General features: G+C 66.5%; 2 protein-coding genes and 1 long non-coding RNA gene across 6 annotated transcripts in view; 2 read left to right on the top strand and 1 right to left on the bottom strand.

Annotated features, from left to right (window-relative positions):
* The window catches only part of MED26 (mediator complex subunit 26), a 48,964-nt gene extending 41,037 nt beyond the window's left edge, over nucleotides 1-7,927 (top strand). For 3 of the 4 annotated variants that reach the window (XM_002722094.5, XM_051835719.2, XM_051835720.2), the window contains exons 2-3: nucleotides 5,126-5,200; nucleotides 5,437-7,927. In XM_002722094.5, coding sequence (XP_002722140.1) covers nucleotides 5,126-5,200; nucleotides 5,437-7,089 — 1,728 coding nt within the window. In that variant the 3' untranslated portion in view covers nucleotides 7,090-7,927. Of the gene's footprint in view, nucleotides 1-15; nucleotides 2,913-5,125; nucleotides 5,201-5,436 lie in introns of those variants that run through there. The other variant, XM_051835717.2, reaches the window with a different exon arrangement.
* A 1,519-nt stretch (nucleotides 7,928-9,446) lies between these two features.
* On the top strand, nucleotides 9,447-17,866 carry SLC35E1 (solute carrier family 35 member E1). Its single transcript, XM_051835721.2, has 6 exons — nucleotides 9,447-9,907; nucleotides 10,039-10,109; nucleotides 11,456-11,593; nucleotides 12,211-12,336; nucleotides 15,643-15,888; nucleotides 16,010-17,866. The coding sequence occupies exons 1-6, from the start codon at nucleotides 9,493-9,495 to the stop codon at nucleotides 16,196-16,198; spliced, it is 1,185 nt and encodes a 394-aa protein (XP_051691681.2). The 5' UTR covers nucleotides 9,447-9,492; the 3' UTR covers nucleotides 16,199-17,866.
* LOC138845658 (uncharacterized) lies at nucleotides 17,564-20,906 on the bottom strand. The gene is made up of 2 exons (XR_011382883.1): nucleotides 18,794-20,906; nucleotides 17,564-18,753 (listed from the first exon to the last, which is right to left on the bottom strand). It is a non-coding gene; the product is annotated as an uncharacterized lncRNA (long non-coding RNA).
* Nucleotides 20,907-21,055: the final 149 nt, after the last annotated feature.

Below are 21,055 nucleotides of genomic sequence, written 5' to 3'. Positions count from 1 at the left end.
AATTCTGTCTAGACCAGTTCTGCCTTTAAAACTAATAATAAACCAGCAGCAGTGTCCACACTGTTAGATTCGGGGGAACCCGTTTGCGCAGGTGCTTTGGGGCCGCAGCCCCGGGAGGGGGGTACTGCCCACTGCCTGGGGCGTTGGAAGGGTGGCCAGACGGGGAGTCATCGGGCCAGCACGGCGCGGAGCAGGCTCCAGGGCTGTGGATGGGCCCTTGGCTCAGCGTTGAGTGTGGGCTGGAGACCCCGTGCGGCCTGGGGAGAGCACAGAAGCAGCACCAGGGCCATCTGGAGGTGGCCCTGTGGTTTCGAGGAACGTTCTGGAAACTGTGCATTTCCTGCTGGGGAGGGTCAGAGTCTGATGCCACTGTCCCTTCAGGCTGGCGGGCGGGGCCTGTGCAGCCTTCTAGCTGGGTGGTCTTTCTCCTTGGGCCATCTGTTTCTTTACCTGGAAATGGGGGCGTGGGGGTGAGCACTGAGAGATGTGGGCTCCTGTGCAGCCCGCCGGGCCGGGGCAGGCTCAGGGCTCAGGCCTGAGGGAGCGTGGCACACCGCCAGCTGCAGGCCGGAGAGGGCCCTCCCCGAGGTGGAGACGGGGCTGGGAGCGGAGGGACCTCTCCGACTGCACGGCCGCGTGTCTCAGTTCCTCGTTTCTGCTCAGGGCTGGAAATCCCCCGCGGGCAGCGTTGCTCGGGCGCTGCAGGCGCAGCCCCGCTTCCCCAGGTGCGGCTTTGCCGAGGCCGCCTGGGCTGCAGGTGCCCTCACAGCCCCGCGGCAGTGCGACTCGGACGGCGGTCTGGGCTCCTGGGGGCGTGAGGGTGGCCACAAGGCAGAGCGGCCACGGCCTGTGACCCAGCTGTGGACTCTGCACCATGTGCCTGGCTCCCGGCTGCTCCCGCACGGGTGCGGCGGTGTCCTCTCCACCTATGGAGACGGGCAAGGGCTTTTGCCCATGTCCTCACCCTCGTGTGACAGACCTGGAACACCCCTCCTGCCTGCTGGCTGGTCTCGGCTGCCCGTGCACCTGCCCTCTCTGTGGCCGTAGCCATCCTGGGCTCCCGCTAAGGGAGAAGCTTGAGTCAGGCCGCGGGCCGAGCGCTCAGCCCTGCCTTCTGGCTCAGGCACGCAGGCCGTTTCTGTGCTGGGACTGGCGGGCGGCAGACCCGCAGCCTGCGGGAGGCCCGGCGAGGAGCTCCGGGGGGCTCAGCAGATGGAGGGGCCGTGTCCTTTGGAGCAGAGGTTAGGCCAGCACGGCCCCCTCCCCGCACTGGTGGCAGATGGTGGAGCCACACGCCGCGGAGGGGCTGCCATCGGGTCTGTGCTCCCTCACCTGAGTGCCTGCCAGTCGTCTGGAGCCGAGACCTTCCGTCCGGTGTTAACAGATCAGGTGTGATTTGTCGTGTATATACATTTGTTATCTTCGGCAAATTTCAGACATCAAAGCAGAGAGGAGTCTGCTCCGCGTCCTGTTGGGTGGACAGCACGTGGAGCCAGTCCGCTCTGCTGCCGTCCCATCCCCGGGAGAGGGGCAGCGCTCCTGGGCCCCGGGCTCCCTGTGGGCGCTCCCCTGTGTGGGTCCGGCCCCGCTTCCTTCGCGTGTCGGCTGTGAGACGTGCTGGCCACACCTGTGCAGGAAGCCTCAGGTCTCCTGGGGCGTCCGCGCCTGCGCTTGGGTCTCGGTGGCGCGGGCACGGGAGAGCCTCGAGCGCCCGGCATGCATGCCGCACGTCCGGCTGGCCACCCTCACCTAGATAGCAGGTCACCTCTCCCTGCTAGTTCCGCCCGCCTTGACCCTCCAGCCCAAGACCAGGCGTCCCCACTCGTGTCTGTGAGACCCCAGAGACACGGGCTGGCCGGTGTGTCCTTTCCTGTCGGCCCCGAGTGCTCTCCAGGCCAGGATCCCGTGTGACAGTCCACAGCACCCCTGGGACTGCTGCCCGAGAGCCCTCGGGGTGGGCACCTCAGGGCCCCCTCCCACTCCAGGCCAACATGGTGGTGGTGGTGATCGGGACGGCCCCTTGGTGGAACTGGGCCGGCACCGGCTTCTCTGCTTCGAGGAAAGCAGTGATGTGCATCTGCTCGGGGAGCCCTGACAAACCTAAGAGGCCGCAGTCCCTGCCAACTCCTCCCTTCTCCGAAAGCCACTTGGCAGAGGGTGGGGAGGTGTTTGGCCTGGGAATGAATCCCCAGGAAGAAGCTGCGGGCCCCCAGCGCCCTGTGTGCCGTGGGCGGTGTCGGCAGAGCCGCCTTAGGCTGCCTCGGGGGCAGCGCCTGTGCTGGCATTCGGATCAGGCACATTTCTCCACGGCTCCGGGAGCGACCGAGACCTGGGGCGCGGCAGCAGCGAAGGCTGGTGGGAGACAGAGTGTGTGGGAGCCAGCCCGCGCCCCCCGTGTCTGTCCCCTCTCGGCCTTGCCCTGGTGGTCCGTCCTGGCCGCCAGAGCCCCTGTCAGCCACAGGCTCCCTTCACTGACGGTGGGAGGCCACTGGAGGGGTATGGTGTGGTAGGCGAGGCAGGTTTCCCGTGGCCAGCTCGCCTCTTGCTCCTCAGGGCCCCGCACGGCTGGGTGCTCGGTGTCCCCTGGGACAGAGTGGCCGTGTTGGGCTCTGCAGGGCTGTTGGATCAGGGACCTTCCATGTCCTGCCCGCCTTCGTGGGGGGCCGGCACTGCATTGCTGGGGGTGGGGGCCTGACTGCTCTGGAATGTTCCGCTGGTGTTCAGGGGCACGCACCCCTCTCTACCTGACCTGGCTTTGTAGGTGGAACCCCAGGAGCCTGGCCTCCTCCCCAGCGGGTAGAGAGATCTGCAGAGGGACACGGAGGACATGGCCCGAGGCCCCAGACCTTCACCCCTCGTCCCTGCTGCCCACGCAGCTGCAGGAGGCTCTTAGGCCGGCTGCTGGCTCGGCGGTGAGCTCCAAGGGGCCGCTCGTGCCAGAGCCGGGGGTGGCCCAGGTGTTCCACCTCCTCCCTCCCATCTGGCAGCAGGACGGCGTCTGCCCGAGGACAAGGACACTCTGTGCCTGCCGCTGGGCTCGCTGGGCCTGGGCAGCGTCCCACTCTCCGGGGACTGCTGGTTCAGGAGGACGTAGGGGCCCATGGCGCTAAATATACCAGGCTGAGGTCAGTGGGGTGGAGACGAGGCCATGTGGCAAGCCCAGGAGCCCTGCAGGGACCAGCCACCCCCACCCCCGCCCCTGCCCCCTGCAGGTAAGCACAGGGTGGGCTGTTTCCTACCCACTCTCCCCTCAGGCTGGGCTCTGGCCGTGAACCATGCACTGCGAGGTTGGCCCATTGGCAGGCGGGCAGCAGAGTTGGGGGTGTGGGGGCCGTAGTCACTGTTCTGTGGTCACTCTGGAACTTTAAGCTGGGGGAGGAAGGCGATGGCTGTCGAGATGGGCCTGCAGGTGAGAGGAGCCAGGATGCGCGGGCCGCCAGGGAAGTCCACCCCAGTCCCTCGTCCTGGGCACGTGGCGGCCCGCGCTGGCTTCAGGAGGGTGACACCTGGTGATAGCTAGCAGGAAGTCGGGGACCCCAGAGCCTGCCAGCACTTGGAGCAGGAAGAGGGTCCTGAGAACCCCCTGCCGGCAGGCGCCCTGATCCTCGCCCAGTGAGGCCGCACGCTGCGGAGCCTGGTCGCGCGGTGCGGGTGTGCGCCGGTTAAGGCTCTAATTGGTGAGCAGCAGGAAAGCAGTGCCACAGTCCTGCCTGTCCCGCTCTTGCCCTTGGGCAGTGCACGGGGCCTAGACCACCCCACGATTCCCAGTGGCCCAAAGTCGTGCCTCACACAGGCATCCATCGAAGCCTTGTTTGTGGTGGCAAGTGGGGACGCGCTGTGTCTCCCGACATGAAATAGCATCCCTGCCGCTGGGGGGCGCCACTGAGCCCAGCCAGGGCTGCTTGACCTGAACTTGTGGAGTCAAGCGAGAAAGCAGGGCGCAGAGCCAAGGTGCTTTGGTGGCATTTTGTTTTATTTTTTTAAAGTTAATTTATTTGAAAGGCAGACACACACAGCCACCCACGAGTTCACTCCCCGAGTGGCTGCAGGGCCCCAGCACTAGGGCCGTCCTCCTCTGCTTTCCCGGGCCATAGCAGGGAGCTGGATCAGAAGTGGAGCAGCCGGGACGCGAACCAGCACTCACATGGGCTACACGGCGCCCCCTGTAGGAGTGCTCGATGTGTTCTGGTGCAGACCCGGCAATTGTGCCTTACACGATGTTTTCTAAGAAGCCCAAGTTCTGCTTCCAGCCGGCGCCCACGTGGTCCGTGCTCTTCCCACGCCCACTGCCACGGGGGCTCCCAGAGGTGCCTGTGTGTCCTGACTGCCGAGAAACAGCCTCTGTCCCCCGAGAAGCAGCGCGAGCTTGCCCATTCAGGCCTGGGTCCACGCGGCTGGGGTGGGATTTGGCGCCTGCTGTTTGAGAGCCTGGGGTCTGCCTATCGGCTGACCTGTGTGTCCCGCCCACCTTTGGCGGACGCGAGTGCTGTTGCACTAACCCCCGACCCTCTCTGCCTGGGGCGGGCACTGTGTGCCAGATGGCCTGTGTGCGGCACCTGCACTGTGTGGTCGCGGCCGCTGGCTGCCTGTCACCATCGGTGATGCCCGGAGAGTGCTGGGGACCGGGCGTGGCCACGGCAAGGTCATGGAGGGGCACTGCACCTGCCAGATAAAGCCCTACGGCGCCGCAGCCGCGTGCCCCGGAGCCTCCTGGTACCCGCAGATAGCATTTCTGCCAGCTGGGCTGCGGGTCACCCTCCCGGTTGGCTTCCAGAGCTGCCAGGGGCGCTGCCTGCCTGTCGCCCAGGCTCCTTGTTGGCCTCACTGCTGCCCAGGTGTTCACTGTCCCAGACAGGCGTCACCCTCCACGTGGTGGCGTTCTGCACGCGCACGCTCTGGTGTCTGGGGCCTTAAGTAAGTCAAGTTGCCCGGTGCGTTCTGGTCAGGCAGTGTGAAGCTTTGTGCATTTTATTGGGCAAGTCCTTCGCTCCTGCCCCCATCGCGTGACAGAACAGAGCTCACCTCCAGGACAGGAGCTGGGCATGTCGGGAGGGGCGGCAGGGGCGAGGGCTGCCGCGGACGAGGGGACAAGGGCAGGGCCTGAGCGCTGGTTCTTGTCCCACAGATCCGGAACATGGTGGCGGTGTTGGAAGTCATCTCCAGCCTGGAGAAATACCCCATTACCAAAGAGGCACTGGAGGTGAGTGGGCCCTGCAGGAACGCGGGCGGGAGGGCCCCTGGGGTGTGCGCCACCCACAGCCCCCAGCCTGCTGGTCAGCGCCTCCGACAGTCGCCAGGGAGCTCTCCTGTCCCAGAGCACCGGGAATTCCCGTGGGTTTTCGTCTGCAGAGCTGGCAGACTGGGCCAGTGGGGGAGGGGCGGGTCCTGGCCCCCAGGCGCGTCCCGTCCCCATCACTGTGGCTGCTGTCTCTGCAGGAAACGCGGCTCGGGAAGCTCATCAACGACGTGCGCAAGAAGACCACCAACGAGGAGCTCGCCAAGCGCGCCAAGAAGCTGCTGCGGAGCTGGCAGAAGCTCATCGAGCCCGCGCACCAGAATGAGGCGGCGCTGCGCGGGCTGGCGGGGGCCGCGGGCTCGGCCAACGGGGGCGCGCACCACTGCCGGCCGGAGGCGGGGCCGCCCGGCACGCCCAAGAGCATCCAGGAGCTGAAGAGCCGCAACGACATCCAGCGGCTGCCCGGGCAGCGGCCGGACAGACTGGGCGGCCAGAAGCGCCGGGGGGACCAGCGCGACCTCGGCCACCCCGGGCCGCCCGCCAAGGTCTCCAAAGCCAGCCACGAGCCCCTGCTCCCCAATTCGTCCCCCCTCCCCACCAACGGGATCAGCGGGAGCCCAGAGAGCTTCCCTGGGCCCCCCGACGGTGGCGGCGGTGGCGGTGGCGGCGGCGGGGGGCACGGCCCTGAGAGCGGCCGTGTGGAGCCCACCGAGAATGACACGCACAGCGGCAAGATCCCTGTCCACGCGGTGCGGCCGCACACCAGCTCCCCGGGCCTGGGCCAGCCCCCCGGGCCCTGCCTGCAGACTAAGGCAGCGGTGCTGCAGCAGCTGGACAGGGTGGACGAGACCCCCGGGCCCCCCCACCCCAGGGGGCCCGCGCGCTGCTCCTTCAGCCCCCGGAACTCACGGCACGAGGGCTCCTTTGCCCGGCAGCGGAGCCCGTATGCACCCAAGGGCTCCGTGTCCAGCCCCTCGCCGCGGCTCCAGCCGCTCGACGCCACCCAGGTGCCCTCACCTCTCCCGCTGGCCCAGCCGTCCACGCCCCCCGTGCGGCGGCTGGAGCTGCTGCCCAGTGCCGAGAGCCCGGTGCGCTGGCTGGAGCAGCCCGAGGGCCGCCATCGACTGGCGGCGCCGGGCTGCAAGGCAGGGCTGCCCCCGGCCGGCTTCTCCCCAGACTCCTCCAGGGTGGACAGCGACGCTGCCGCCGCCGGGGGCTCGGACAGCAAAAAGAAGAAAAGGTACCGGCCACGCGACTACACGGTGAACTTGGACGGGCAGGTGGCCGAGGCGGGCGTGAGGCCCGTGCGGTTAAAAGAGCGGAAGCTCACCTTTGACCCCATGACGAGACAGATCAAACCTCTGACCCAGAAAGAGCCAGTGCGGGCGGACAGCCCTGCGCGCACGGAGCAACCGCCCAGGACAGAGCCGGACGCGCCCGAGGCCAAGGCCAGCCTCCAGAGCCCCTTTGAGCAGACGAACTGGAAGGAGCTGTCGGGCAACGAGATCATCCAGTCGTACCTGAGCCGGCAGAGCAGCCTGCTGCTGTCCTCCGGCACGCAGACGCCGGGCGCCCACCACTTCATGTCCAAGTACCTGAAGCAGGAGCAGAGCCGGCTCGGGGCCCGGCGGCCGCACGTGCTGCTGCCGCACAGCCCGCCCGCCGAGCTGCCGGGGCTGAGCCGGGAGCTCACGCAGGACGATCTCGACAGAATCCAGGCCGGCCAGTGGCCGGGGGTGAACGGGTGTCGGGACACACAGGGTAACTGGTATGACTGGACGCAGTGCATATCGCTCGACCCGCACGGCGACGACGGGCGCTTGAACGTTCTGCCTTACGTCTGCCTGGACTGAGCGCCCGCGGCCGCCGGGCGCACTCCCACCTCGCGGCGGGCGGGAGCGGGGGTGGGGGGCAGGAGCCACGCGGGCTTCCGCCCCTTCCCCCCTCCCGGGACTCTCCTCCTTTTGTGAAATGCTGCTACCAGTTTACTAACAAAATTGCGAAGGGAGGGCGGCGCGCACGGACGGCAAAGCGAGTTCGGAACTTGAGCGAACGCGTCAGTCCCCACCCGGGCACCCAGGCAGGCAGGCAGGCAGGCAGGCGGGCGCAGGGCTCCGCGCTGGGGGGAGCAGCAGGAGCACGCGTCTCGGCCCCGCACTCGCTCTTCTGGGGTCTGGGAGCCGGGGGGAGGGGCCGCGGGCGGGCCACGTGGACGACCAGTCTAGCCCACACTCCACGAGCATCCACCCATTTCGATCTGGTTTCGGTTCAAAATCCCCAGTTTTTCAAAGAAATGCTGCAAAAAATTTCAGTTCTCTCGCGTTTATTTTCCATGTGACCACCAGCCAAAACCCGCCCTCCCCGTCCCTGCCCCTCCCCCACACGCCTGGGGAGTTCACCTTCCTAGAGTCCCCCCCAGAACAACACAGATGTCGCCGCGGGTGCTACTGGGGTGCGCGCCGTGCCGCCGGGCGAGGAGCCGTCTGCGCTGACACTCATAACCATTCCTTTAGATTCGTTTGCCTTATGGTTACTCGTCATAAACGCGATTTGCAAAAACAAGGAGCCTTAGTGAATGTACAGAACCCAGACTTCTGCGTCCTCACGCAGAAGGGAGCAACTTTGCTATTTGGTCCAGTAAGTGGACACCTTGTGATATAAATGTGGAAATAAAAAACCCATTTGCACAAACTCGTCTGAGAATCGTTTCCTACTTGGGCCTTCGGACAGCCACACAGCGCCTGCCTGGATTCTGGACGAGCCGGGAGGGCCCGGGCCCCACAGCCCGACGGCAGGCTGGGCTGCGGCCACCTGCCAGCTCTGGAGAGACCCCACAGGCGCCACGTCTGCAGCTCCGGGTTCCAGTGGCCTCGGCCCCTCCCCCCTGCCCGCACCACCACCACCAAATATTTGTTGTTCTAAGAGGCCCAGCCCTTTGGCCTTAGTACCCTGATCACTGAAACAGCTGTCCTGCCTCCATTATAAAGGGGTAATAAGACCACCCCGATGGGCCATCCTGTCCCTGTCTCCCCCACGTCCCGCAGCCGCCCAGAGCCAGCAGGGACTTGGACACACACTGCCCTGTCCAAAACAAGGGTGCAGTGGGGTCGAGTGGCTTTGAGGGCAGGGTGAGGCTGAGCCCTGCACCTGCCAGCCGTGGGCTCGCTCTGGCTCACTCCCTGGAGGTGCGAGAACCAAATGATCCAAGTCCTCTCAAAAACCAGCAAGCCCGTTGGTGGGTGGGCTGCGACTCCCGGCCGCGCTGCGGAGTAGGGTCACTGCTCTCACTCCGTGCACAGTGGGCTCACCCTGGCCAGCTCCGGTGGCCGGCAGGTGCTACCTGCGACACAGGTCGGAGCGCAGGGTCCGTCTCCTTCCCGCAGACCAGGGCTCTGGGACAGGCCGCTGCTTTCCCTTCTCCCCCACCCCGCCCCCGACACACCTGGCGGGACCACCACCCCCGGCTCGGCTCCGAGGACCCAGGAAGCCGCAGGACCCCTGCCTTTGAAATGCAAGCACAGGGTAAGACAAGACCCTGTCCTACGAGCGTGCCCAGTAAGGGGACGCAAGTGAGAAGCGCGTGATTTTTGGAAGAAACGCTGGCACCACCCCCTCTCGCACAGCGCTGGAACCCCCGGGGCCAGGTCGCTTCCCGGTCTGCACTGCCGCCTGTCCGAATACATAGGGACGCCGGCACCTACCGCACAGCGCTCCTGGCATTCGGCGGGACGCGCTGCGGGGCGATAATCTAGCTCAAAGGTCTTTCTCCATAATCCAGCTTGTTTTCCTCCAAAGGTCTTTTCCCTTTGCCCCCGGGGTCCGCCGCGGCCAGCCCATCAGGAACAGGGCTGGGGACAACCATGACCCGCCGAGTGGCGGCCGGCGAGCTCCATCATCCTCACTCACAGGTGACGGCGACGCGGCTGGGTCCTCGCGTTCCCGCTCGACCACCTCGCTCGGGCTCCAGCCCCTGCTCCCCGCAAGCAAACCCAGGCCAGCGCAGGTCCAACTCCTAAGCAGGCCGGCACCCCCACTTCCTTCCGCTTCCGGGACTCGCCCCGCCCCTTCCGGTAGCGCATCCCAATAGCAAGGCGGGGCCTGCACCCGAGACGTGGTGGCTGGCGCGTCCGTCGGCGCGTCCCAGTGACGCAGAGAGCCGGCGGCCAATGGGAGCGGCGCTGGCCGGCGCGCCCGGCCCCGCCTCCGCCCGGCGTCGGGCCGTCGGACGGGCGGGAAGGGGCGGCCGCTCGGGCAGGATGGCGGCGGCGTCGGGCGCGGGCCCCGGCGCGGGCTCGGGGGGCCCGGGCGCGGCGGGCGGCGGCGGCGGCGGCGGCGGGGCGCGCGAGGGCGCGCGCGTGGCGGCGCTGTGCTTGCTGTGGTACGCGCTGAGCGCGGGCGGCAACGTGGTCAACAAGGTGATCCTGAGCGCTTTCCCGTTCCCGGTGACCGTGTCGCTGTGCCACATCCTGGCGCTGTGCGCGGGGCTGCCGCCGCTGCTGCGCGCCTGGCGCGTGCCTCCCGCGCCGCCCGTCTCGGGCCCCGGGCCCGGGCCGCAGCTGCCGCCGCGATTCTACCCGCGCTACGTGCTGCCGCTGGCCTTCGGCAAGTACTTCGCGTCGGTGTCGGCGCACGTCAGCATCTGGAAGGTGCCCGTGTCCTACGCGCACACAGGTGACCGGGGCAGGGGGCGGGGCGGGGGCGACCACCGCGGTCGGGGCGTGCAGGGAGCCGCCCCCACCTGCCCCCGGCTGGGTGGGTGCTTGGGGGCTCGGGCTGAGGGCCCCTCCGCTCTGTCTCCGCAGTCAAGGCCACCATGCCCATCTGGGTGGTCCTGCTGTCGCGGGTCATCATGAAGGAGAAGCAGAGCACCAAGGTGAGGGGCGGGCAGGTGGGGGCCGCTCGGGAGGGACCCAGATGGTGACGTGGTCGGGGCCACGCCGGCTTCCTGTCAAACAAGGAAGTCGGTGCGCCGGGGCCTCCCGCGGCCCTCTTATGGCTTCTCTGCTGGCGGCAGGGGGGCGTGGGGAGGGGCCTGTGGCCCTGGGTGGTCCCTCTGCAGCCGGGCAATGTCTTGCTGTTCTGATTCGCTGCCAACGTAGCTGGCGGCCTGGTCCCCTCCTGATGGGACGCCCCAAGCAGGTGCCCCCCCCATCCCCGGTGGGACCCGAGGCACGGCGGGGTGGTCAGCGAGCTGCCAGGCTGGCCGCGTTTGATGCCTGCAGGGTCTTCGGGCCCCGTGGGTGGCCGGGGTCGGGCCAAGGAGCCGAGGTGCACCTGAGCAGGTGGCTTCTGGCACAGCCCCTGAGTCTGTGGCCGTGGCTGCCGCCGGCGCCAGCCCTGCCCACCCGCTGCCCGCCGTCCTCAAGTGCACGTGGGGTCCCTGGCCCTGTGCCTCTTTCGCAAAATCATCCCAGCAAGAGCTGCGTGTGCTCCCGCTGGGCTCCAGGGTGACACCAGGTGTGACTGGGGGGGGGGGGCAGTGTGCCGCGGCGGCATCACCCAACACCGCGTCACATTTATCGGGTTTCCCACTGCGTGGGGCACCGTACCCCAGCTTGGGCACAGAGCCGGGAACCTCACACGGAGCCGGGCAGCTACTGATCATGTTGTCATAACTCACCTGTGAGGTAGACGGGGGTGTGGCCTCCGTCCTGAGCTGGCGTTTGGTGTCCCAGGCCCTGGCCTTGGTGGGTGCCCCCCACCCCGAGGTGGGCCCCGGGACAGAGGCAGAGGTCCCTGTGCATCCTGCAAGTGCCCCACGCTTTCTGCAAGGCCCCCTGTCAGTCATCCAGCCAGCACTGTTGAACACCTACTGTATACCCTGCCACCAGCTATTGAGTGCCTGCTGTGTAGCCTAAAGTCGTGCGTGGGGTCACGGGCGTGGAGTGACCTAGCAGGCAGTGAACAGTGGGTGGGTGGGTGGGCGGCGCTCTGGGGGGACGCCTGGGCCGAGCAGGGTGGGGGTGCTGGGTCCCAGGAGGTGCCTATGAATGCTGAGCGGCTGAGGTGCCCCGCCAGGGGTAGCTATACGTTGGGAGAGCCCCAAACGCCCCGGACAGAGACATCTGTTAGGTTAGGGCCCAGCAGGAGGCAGAGGCTCTCGATGGGGGTGGGGCTGCGCCCTGGGACACAAGCCCGCTCCCCAGGTTCCCCTGAGAGCCAACAGCTCCTGCCCAGCCGTGTCCTCCGGGCTCAGCAGCGCCCACCCGCCCCCTGCAGGTGTACTTGTCACTCATCCCCATCATCAGTGGCGTCCTGCTGGCCACCGTCACCGAGCTGTCCTTTGACGTGTGGGGGCTCGTCAGCGCCCTCGCCGCCACGCTCTGCTTCTCGCTTCAGAACATCTTCTCCAAAAAGGTATCCGGGATTCCCGGGGGGCTGCCCGGCGGAGGGGGTGCCGGAGACCCGGGCAAGTAGATATGGCGTCCTGTCTGTCTGCTCTTGAGTGCCGTGTCCTCCCGTCCCGAAGCGAGCATAGGCTCGACGTGGGAAGCAGGGGAGTCTCCACGCGGACTCAGACGCTGTGTCGAGCACCGCTTGGTGTCGGGCTCTGACCTGCGGCTGCCCCGGCAGTGCCCACCCGGGAGACCCGGTGCAGGGCTGGGCGTCGCGGCACAGCGGGTGGAGCCACGCACGGCTGGGACCCTGGTGTCCCATGTCAGAGCACCGGCTCCCGCCCCCTGCTCTCACGCACCCTGGGAGGCAGCAGCAAAGGCCCGAGTGCTTGGGTCCCTGCACCCACCCGGGAGACCCGGATGGAGCTCCAGGCCCTGGCCAGGCTGGAGCCAGGAGCCTGGAGCTCAGTTTGGGTCTCCTGTGGGGAGGAGGTGGAGCCCCGGCCACTTAGCACCACCCACTGCTGCCTCCTCTTCCCGGTCCCGCCTTCGCACACGGGCTTGGGCTCGCCGCTCACGCAAGGGTGTCGGGGGGCCGTGGCCGTGGCCGTGGCTCTAGGCGGCCTTGTCCCTCCCCAGGTGCTGAGGGATTCGCGAATCCACCACCTGCGCCTGTTGAACATCCTGGGCTGCCACGCGGTCTTCTTCATGATCCCCACCTGGGTCCTGGTGGACCTCTCTGCTTTCCTGGTCAGCAGCGACCTGGTGAGTGGCCGGCGCGCCGGGGAGGGGCCCTGAAGGGGAGGGGCTGTGCCTGGCCCGGAGGTCCTCTGTCCTCGCTGCCACCTGCGGTGGAGGAAGCGGGACGCGTGCACTTCCTGATAGCAGCCTCACGCGTGTGCTAGGGCTCCAGGGAGAGAGAGCGGCGCTCGGCGGGGTGGCAGTGGGGGCTCCCGCTGCCCCAGTGGTCCTCGTCAGCCCTCACCCTGACCTCTTGAGATCCTGCTGGCCCTGCGCCGCTCGTGTCCTGACAACGTCCCCGTCCACGCCGGGGAGCATGGGACAGGGCGGTTGGCTCTGGCACACAGGCTGGGAAGGCCCCTCCCCACCCCCCCCGCGGGAAGGAGGAGGGTCTCCCTCTTTCCACGGCCCTCCCTCCTGAGCTACCCTCGCACCTGGGCCTCTCGTCCTGTGTCTCCCACATGGATGCACGCAGACCCCGGGGTCGTCAGCTGGCCCCATGCTGGGCTGCGTAACGAGTGGGGGTCCAGTTAGGAGAAGGCCACCCGGTGTCCCCTGCTCACCTCTGGCCTGTGAGGCAGAGGCCAGAGCAGGTGCATGCCAGAGACCCAGGCCGAGCCAGGCGGGGAGGGCCAGGCTGGACAAGTGACTGGGTTTTCAGGGGTGGAGAGAGCACCTGGGACAGCTACTGCAGAAATGAAAACTGGTAGCAGCCAACGGTGAGAAAACCTTTTTTTTTTTTTTTTTTTTTTTGATTTATTATTTATTTGAAAGGCAGAGTTATAGAGAGGGAGGAAAAGGGATTTTATTTGCTGGTTCACTCTCCAAATAGCCTCAACAGCCAGGGCTGGGTCAGACCAAAGCCAGGAGCCAGGAGCTCCCTCCAGGTCTCCCACGTGGGTACAGGGGCCCAGGGACTTGGGCCATCTTCTGCTGCTTTCCCAGGCTGCAGCAGAGAGCTGGATCGGAAGTGGAGCAGCCGGGACTTGAACTTGTGCCTATGTAACATGCCCGTGTTGCAGCTTTGAAGACGGTGCTTGCTTTGCAACCGCAACGCGCAGAACCAGGCCGGGCAGGCTCGTCGGCTGCGCCTGGGAATGCCAGCATTCTTCCTAGGATTAGTGGGGCCCGGCACATCAGGATATGCTGTGCCCAGGACGTGGTCTGGAATGACCCGGCACGTGAGGCAGCAGGAAAATCCCACGTCGCGGAGGAACAGCAGCTGCCAGCCCTGGAATCAGGAGACAGAGACTTGGAGCAGTAACTGCAACCATGTTTCAAGAAGTAAAGGCAAACACTCTTGAAATGAATAAGAAGACATAGGTCAAAGAACCAGCTGGGAGTTTTTAGACAGTTAGCTGTTAGGGTGAGAGAGCTCCCATTCACCAGCAGCAGCCATGGGCAGAGCCGGAGCCAGGAGCTCCCCCGAGGTCTCCCACGCGGGCGCAGGCACCCGACCGCCGGAGCCGGAGCCGGAGCCGGGAGCAGAGCCCAGAGTGAGACCTTTGAAAACAGACGCAGAGAAACGACGCAGCCCGCACCACAGACCAATCCCAGGACAGCGAGCCGAGCCCTGGGACGGCACCTGGGGTGATGAGAGGAGGATGTGGGGCCCGGGGGCTCCCCCGAGGACCGCCCTGTCTGCCAGAGGACGCTCCCCGCAGGGTCGAGAGGCCGGGCGGGCCCCATGCAAGGAAAAACCAAAGATGTCCATGCGCAGATGCGTCGCGGGCAGCGGCACAGGAACGTTCCAGAACACCAGTGCGTTCATCAGAGGGGAGCCCAGCTACATTGTCAGAGCCCTGAAACCAGACCGCCACGCCAGGAGCCGGCGCGAGCACGGGCACATGCCCCAGAAGCAGACAGCGTGGAACGCCGGCCGGACAAAGGCGTGGGCAGCCGCAGCCGGCCGGGCCTCCCTGGTGTCTCCGGGACACCCAGATGCGGCGGCTCTGCAGCCCTGCGCTTCTTGTGTGGTTTTAATGAGGATCTGTTTGTTTATTTGAAAAAGTTAGAAGGAGAAACGAGAGAGAGAGATCTTCCATTTGCCCAGGGACTTGGGCCCAGGCGCGCTGGCAGGGAGCGGGATTGGAGGTGCCGGCGCCATGGGCAGTGGCCCCCTTTTTTTTTTTTTTTTTTTTTTTAAGTACACTTGGAACGTTCACGGAGACAGCCCATATTCTACTACTTAAAGTAAACCTCAACAAATTCCAGCGGTGGGTGGCTGGCGTCGGGCGCAGCCATGGAGATGCACACAGGGCCCTGGCTCCCGCATCAGGGTCCCCGGTTCAAGTCCCCGCTCCTCTGCTTCCGATCCGGCTCCCTGCACATGCGCACCCTGGGAGGCCGCAGTGAGGGCCCCGGTGCTTGGGCCCCTGCACCCACGGGGGAGACCCGGATGGAGCTCCAGGCTCCTGGCTTTGGCCTGGCCCAGCCCTGGCTATTTTGGCCATTTGGGGAGTGAACCAGCAAATGAAAGACCTGTGTGTGTGTGTGTGTGTGTGTGCGCGCACGCGCGTGCGTGTGTCTCTCTAACACTGCCTTTCAAATAAATTAATCTTGGGGAGGAAAAAACATTTAAAAGAAAAAGCCCGGATGGGCTGCCTGTCTCCACCGGGCACAGGGCTGAGGGGTCCTGGTTGGTCGACTCAGGGAGGGACCACCCCCCCAGCCCGAAGGCAGATGCAGGCTGCAGGGTGCCTGGCTCGGGTTTGGGGGTTCAGGTCTTGGCTCACCCCTTCCCTGCCCGCCCTTGTTCCCTAGGCCACTCACTCCCATGGTCCTAGGTTCAGTCCCCTTGCCCAAGGTGGGCATGGCCTGGGGTGTGGCCCCCGGAGAGCAGCCCTCCCCCCACATCTGGGCCTTGGGGCCCCGGGCTGTCCCAGCCCTCCCAGGGCAGTCCCACACAGCCTGGGGCGGGGTCCAGAGCTCAGGCGTCTCCCCGTGACGGCTCCTGCCACGTGTGGCCCCGGGACTGAGCCCCACTGCTTTCCCAGGCGCATTAGCAGGGAGCTGGACTGGACGTGGAGCCGCCGGGGCCCGAACTGGCTGCGCCCAGCCCAGCCCCTGGACAGCACTTGCAAAGCCGGGCTCCCGCTGGAGCCCCAGGGGCGCGGGGATCAGCCCTTCCCGTCCCCCACCCGCAGGAACTGAGGCCCGGGTTCTTGGCGCAGCCGGAGCCGGAGCCGCCTTCACCGTGACCTCCTGGCCTGGGGGACCAGGGTGGGACAGACCCCCGCTGCCTGCGCACGCGCACCCCAGGAGGCGGGCGCGTTGCCCCCTGGGCCTGGCTGTCGCAGGTGCTGACCGCGCCCCGGCCCCACCCCGCAGGCCTCCGTGTCGCAGTGGCCCTGGACGCTGCTGCTGCTGGCCGTGAGCGGCTTCTGCAACTTCGCCCAGAACGTGATCGCCTTCAGCATCCTCAACCTGGTCAGCCCCCTCAGCTACTCGGTGGCCAACGCCACCAAGAGGATCATGGTCATCAGCGTGTCCCTGCTCATGCTGCGCAACCCGGTCACCAGCACCAACGTCCTGGGCATGATGACGGCCATCCTGGGCGTCTTCCTGTACAACAAGGTGAGGCCCGTCCGGGGCGGGGGGGGGGGGGGGGGGCGGGCCCACGGCGGGACGCCGCCTCCAGGAGGGCGGCCGGGCTGCCCCGTCTCCCCGCAGCCTGAGCCGGGCTCTTCTCCCGCAGACCAAGTACGACGCGAACCAGCAGGCCCGGAAGCACCTGCTGCCGGTCAGCGCGGCGGACCTGGGCGGCAAGGAGCGGCACCGCGGCCCGGCCGAGAAGCCGCACAACGGCCTGGTCTTCCCGCAACACCTGCAGTACGGCCGCCAGGGCCACGCCAGCGCCTACGCCGTGAACCGCTACGACGTGTAGGGCGCGGCGGCCCTGGCCGCACCGGGACCCGGATCCGGACTGACCGCCAGGCGGCGCCGCCCTCTCCCGTCCTGCGCTGCGGATGCGCCCCGGCCTGCAGGCCCCGGAGCCGCCGGCAGGAGGCGCGCTGGCGGGGCAGGGCGGGGCGGAGCCACAGGTGAGCCGCTGACGTCATGAGGTGCGGCAGGTGCCCACCCTGAGCTCCCGCAGTGCGTGCCAGCGTGGCAGGTGCGGAGGGAAGGGACCCTCATCTGCTCCCTCGGCGCGGCTTGGCCCCATTTCCACCGCCCCGGGGTGGGCAGCGGGCTCCCGGCAGCCTCCACGCTCGGCCTGTGGTCCGCGTCCCCTCGCCGTCTCTGGGTGTCTGGCGCGTCCGGGATGAGCCGGGGGACGCTGGCCTTGCACGTTTCCGGGACAGTTCTGTGGCCCTGCGGTTCCTGCCTGGGGCCGCGGGAGGCCCGGATGATGGCTCAGAAACGGTTCTGCGTTCGCTGCGGTTTGGGGAGAGAAGCGGGCGAGTGTGGAGACGCCGGTCTCTGGGTGACCGTGCTCTCTGCCGAGGCAGCCCGCCAGGGCCCCGACCGCTCTGCTGCCCGGCTCGGCGCAGATCCTCGGACCGAGAAGCAGCTTGGGCCGGTGCAGAATCACATCAGGACCGTCAACGCGAGGGGGCTTCAAAAAGTCGGCGGGAAATGCGTATTCTCTCTTTTTTTAAATCCCATTTCTCCGCCAACTTGTTGAAGCCGCCTGGTGGGACCCCCGGCGTGCGGAGCCCCAGCTGTTCGGTGCCCTCACTCACAGGGAACCCTGTCTGTGGGGTCCCCGCCTCTCGCTGGACACCTGGGACGGGTGCTCCCCGGTTCAGAAAGGACGTGACGTCATCGTCTGCCTCACCCCTGGGTTCTGGTTTTGATTTTGTAGCCGGCGGCCTCTTGATCATTGGGACTTTGTAAGAGGCGTCGTGGGCTCTCCTGCGGGTGCCCGGGCAGGGCCCGCGCCGGGAGGCAGCCATGGTCAAGGGTGGCGTCGGCGGGGAGAGCCTGCCCCGGCCGGATCTCCCTGCTGGAGAAGCCCGCACGGCGCCCGAGGCCAGACGCTCGCTCGTCCTCTGGCGGTGGCGGGGCGGCCAAGCCCCGAACTTGCCATCGACCCCCACGATGAGCCGCGCACCTGTTCAGGCTCGTGAGGCTCCCGACCTTGGCGAAGCGGGAGGTGCCCTGTGTCCGGTGTTGCACTGGTTTCTGGGTGAAGGCTCGGGCTGTTGGACTCTGTGACACATTCGCAGCAGGTGCACACCAGGGAGCGGGCACGGCCACCACAGGGGACCGAGTCCGTGAGGCGGCCCCCGGGGCGCACCCTCCTCAGTGCTGGGGGTCTGCCCACCCCCGGGGCGGTCGCTCAGATGCAGCTCCTCCGTTTGACGGGGGAAACTGAGGCCCGCTGCTCACTGTCGCGAGGCCTGGCGTTTTTAAGCACCTTATTTGAAGTCTTACTCGTCGTGTGGGCAAAATCCAGCCCAGGCAAGCAGGCCGGCCGGGGGTGGCCGGGTGAGCGGGACCTGGCTGGCTGCCACCCTGCCGCCGGCCCCGCGTCCCGGCCAGGACACTGCAGGGCTGACAGCCATGAGCACAGAGAACATTAAATTATTAAAGGACCTGGAACTTGGTACGATTCTTTCTCGGTTTTCTGTTTTGCTTTTTTAACTGTCACCTGTTTCCGAGACTTCAGTGCTGTCGGCTGCTCTGTGGGAATAACGCCGTGTATCCACGTTTACCAAAAATCAGTGATGGTCCCTGGGGGCCGGCATGGGCCCTGCCCCATCGGTGAGGGGCCCTTTCTCAGGGACCATCTTCAGCGGGCCCAGCAACGCCAGCATCCCACAGGGGCGCCGGTTCAAGTCCCGGCTGCTCCTCTCCCCATCCAGCTCCCTGCTGTGGCCTGGGAAAGCAGTGGAGGATGGCCCAAGTGCTTGGGCCCTGCACCCGCATGGGAGACCCGGATGGAGCTCCTGGCCCCTGGCTTCGGATCAGCGCAGCTCTGGCCGTTGTGGCCATCTACGGAGTGAACCAGCGGATGGAAGACCTCTCTCTCTGCCTCTGTCATTCTTTCAAATAAATAAATTGTTTAAAAAAAAAATAAGAGGTAGAAGCAGCAGGATGGACGTGGTGCTCCAGTTCAGATGTGTTACAACCTAATATTTTTGTTCTTCTGAACCAAAGTTGAGGTCCTGTGGCTCGGGACTGCACGGGACAGAACCCCGCTCGGCAGTGCACAGGGAGCCCAGCTGCTGCCCTGGGGGCACAGGTTCACAGCCCGGCTGCTCCCCTTCCGATCCAGCTTCCTGCTAACGTGCCCCATCACTCTGCCTTGCAAATAAAGTCCTGTGAAAAATAAAGCTGGGGGGTGGGGACTGTGAGGACAGCTTGTCCCAGGCACCTGCTGCATGTGCAGTGTGGTGACAGCTTGTCCCAGGCACCTGCTACATGTACTGTGTGGTGACGCTTGTCCCGGGCACCCGCTGTATGCCCCGCGCGGTGACGGCTTGTCCCGGGCACCTGCTGCACGTGCTGTGTGGTGACGGCTTGTCCCGGGCACCTGCTGTGCACCCTGCGTGGCACTGGGCCGTTCCCACACAACCTCGCCGGTCCCTTTGTGTCGCTTCACTCACCCTAGTTGACAGCTGTCCACAGCTGGGTCCCCGCCCACTGCTCAAACCGCCTAGGAGTTTGGGCCAACAGCCACGCCCAGGCCTCCTCCGTGATGGGCGGGGCACGTGACCTGCCCGGCCACAGCGACTGGTGGCTGTGCCTCCTCCCCTCGCACTGGCCGGGTGAACAGGGAGCGCGCGGTGTCTGCAGGGGAGGGGCTGAGCCGGCGTGCAGGGGCTCCGGGGGTGGCCTCGCTGACTTGAACTTGGTCACACGAGATTCCAGCCCCGCTTTATTTTACTCTATTTTTTTTTTTAAAGACTTATTTATCTGAAAGAGAGAGCTTCCATCTGCTGGTTCACTCCCCAAATACCAGCAGCCGGGGCTGGGCCAGGCCAACGCCAGGAGCCTGGACCCACATCCGGGTCTCCCATGTGGGTGGCAGGGGTCCAAGCACTTGAGCCACCCATCGTTATCCGCTGTCAAATGGCCCCAACAGCCAGGGCTGGGAGCGCCATCCGTCTCCCACGTGGGGTGCAGGGCCCCCAAGTATTTGAGCCATTACCTGCAGGGAGCCGGGTCAGAAACCGGGGGCTGCGACCGCCCTCGGATAGGGGATGTGGGCAGTGCGGCCGCGGCTGGGACCTCTCTGTCGCCACACTGGCCCCCCTGTGTCCATTTCTAAGCTAGCTTAGGGTCCTGTTTGCCACAACGTATTGAGGTGAGACTATGGGGTGGCTTGGGTTGGCTCCATTTTTAGGCAACCATTAAAGGGTCTTAGCTACAACGCCAGCATCCCATGTGGTTGCCAGCTGGAGCCCCGGCTGCTCCAGTTCCGATCCAACTGTGTGCTGGGAGGGCAGTGGAAGATGGCCCAAGTCCTGCACCTGCGAGGGAGACCCGGATGGAGCTCCTGGCCCCTGGCTTAGCCTTGGCCTTTGCAGCCGATCGGGGAGTGAACCAGCGGATGGAAGACCTCTCTCTCTCTCGCTCTCCCTCTCTTTCTCTGTGTAACTCCTTCAAATAAATAAATCTTAGAGAGAGAGCTCACCACGTCCACCCTCAGTACTTTAGTAGGATTGTTCAAAAGGCCATTTAACTAAGGCCAAAAATAGAAGCAAGGCAGGGCCTGTGCCGCTGTGGTCAGGGGCGGCGGCTGTTGCCGGGATGCGCTCCAAGGCTGCGGCCGGCCGAGCGAGCAGGACACAGCCCGGGGTGGGGCCGCCGGGGCGCCCAGCTCAGCGCCGGATGTGGTGTGGCGTGCAGCTCCGGGGGTCCCAGGCGGGGGCTCCTGGGCTGGCAGCAGTGGCCTGGCGTGGCCAGAAGAGGGGCCTGAGCCCGTGAGAGCGCATCCCGTCCCCCCACGGGACGCCCTCCCACAGGCCAGCTCCATGGGCTCGGGACACCGTGGGGCAAGGCACCGCGGGTGGCGCTGCCGGCAGCCTATACCGGGGCGCGGGTTCGAGTCCCGGCGGCTCCGCTTCCGAGCCAGCGCCCTGCCGGTGCGCCTGGGAAGCCGGCAGAGGATGGGTCAGGTGCCTAGGGGGTCCCCACCCCCCACGTGGGAGACCCCGATGGAGCTCCTGGCTCCCGGATTCAGCACGGCCCAGCCCTCACTGTTGCAGCCACCTGGGGAGTGAACCAGAAGACGGGGGAAAAAAAAAGAACAATCTAGAATACACGTGCATCCGTGTGCATCGAGAACCCGAGGGAGCCTCACAGCAGTCCCCGGAAAATGCGATCCAGAGTTTCGGTTCGCTCTGCGGAACCCCGAGCCCACGCCAAGGCGGTGGGGTGCTCCGCGACGGCTGTCAATCAGCCTCGAGGGGGTGGGCCGTCGGCAGCCCCTGCGCGTCCCGGCCCGAGTTACAGCAGGCGCCGGTCTACCCGCCTGCTACAAACCCACCAACCGCCCCGTCCAGGCCGGCGCCCCGGGTCTTGGGCTCCCGCGCGCTCCGGGCCGCCCGGGGGGATGTGAGGGACAGCGCCCCGGACTCCTCTCGCCCGCGGGCACGCCCTGGCGCCGGGTAACGGCCGCTCGCGACGACCCTGCCAGCCCCGCGGCGCCGCGCGCCAGGGCCGCGAAGTGCGCATGCGCGCGACCACCTTGGCGCGTGCGCCTCGCTCACCACGCCCGCGCGCCGGGTCTCGCGCGGCTTCGCCCCGCCCTCCTCCTGGGGCTCACTTCCGGAGTTTCCGGGCGACGGCC

The sequence above is a fragment of the Oryctolagus cuniculus genome, chromosome 16 (assembly GCF_964237555.1).
Source record: "Oryctolagus cuniculus chromosome 16, mOryCun1.1, whole genome shotgun sequence".
Lineage (NCBI taxonomy): Eukaryota > Metazoa > Chordata > Mammalia > Lagomorpha > Leporidae > Oryctolagus > Oryctolagus cuniculus.
The sequence above is the reverse complement of the archived record's forward strand: the minus strand, read 5'-3'. Positions and strand labels throughout refer to the sequence as shown.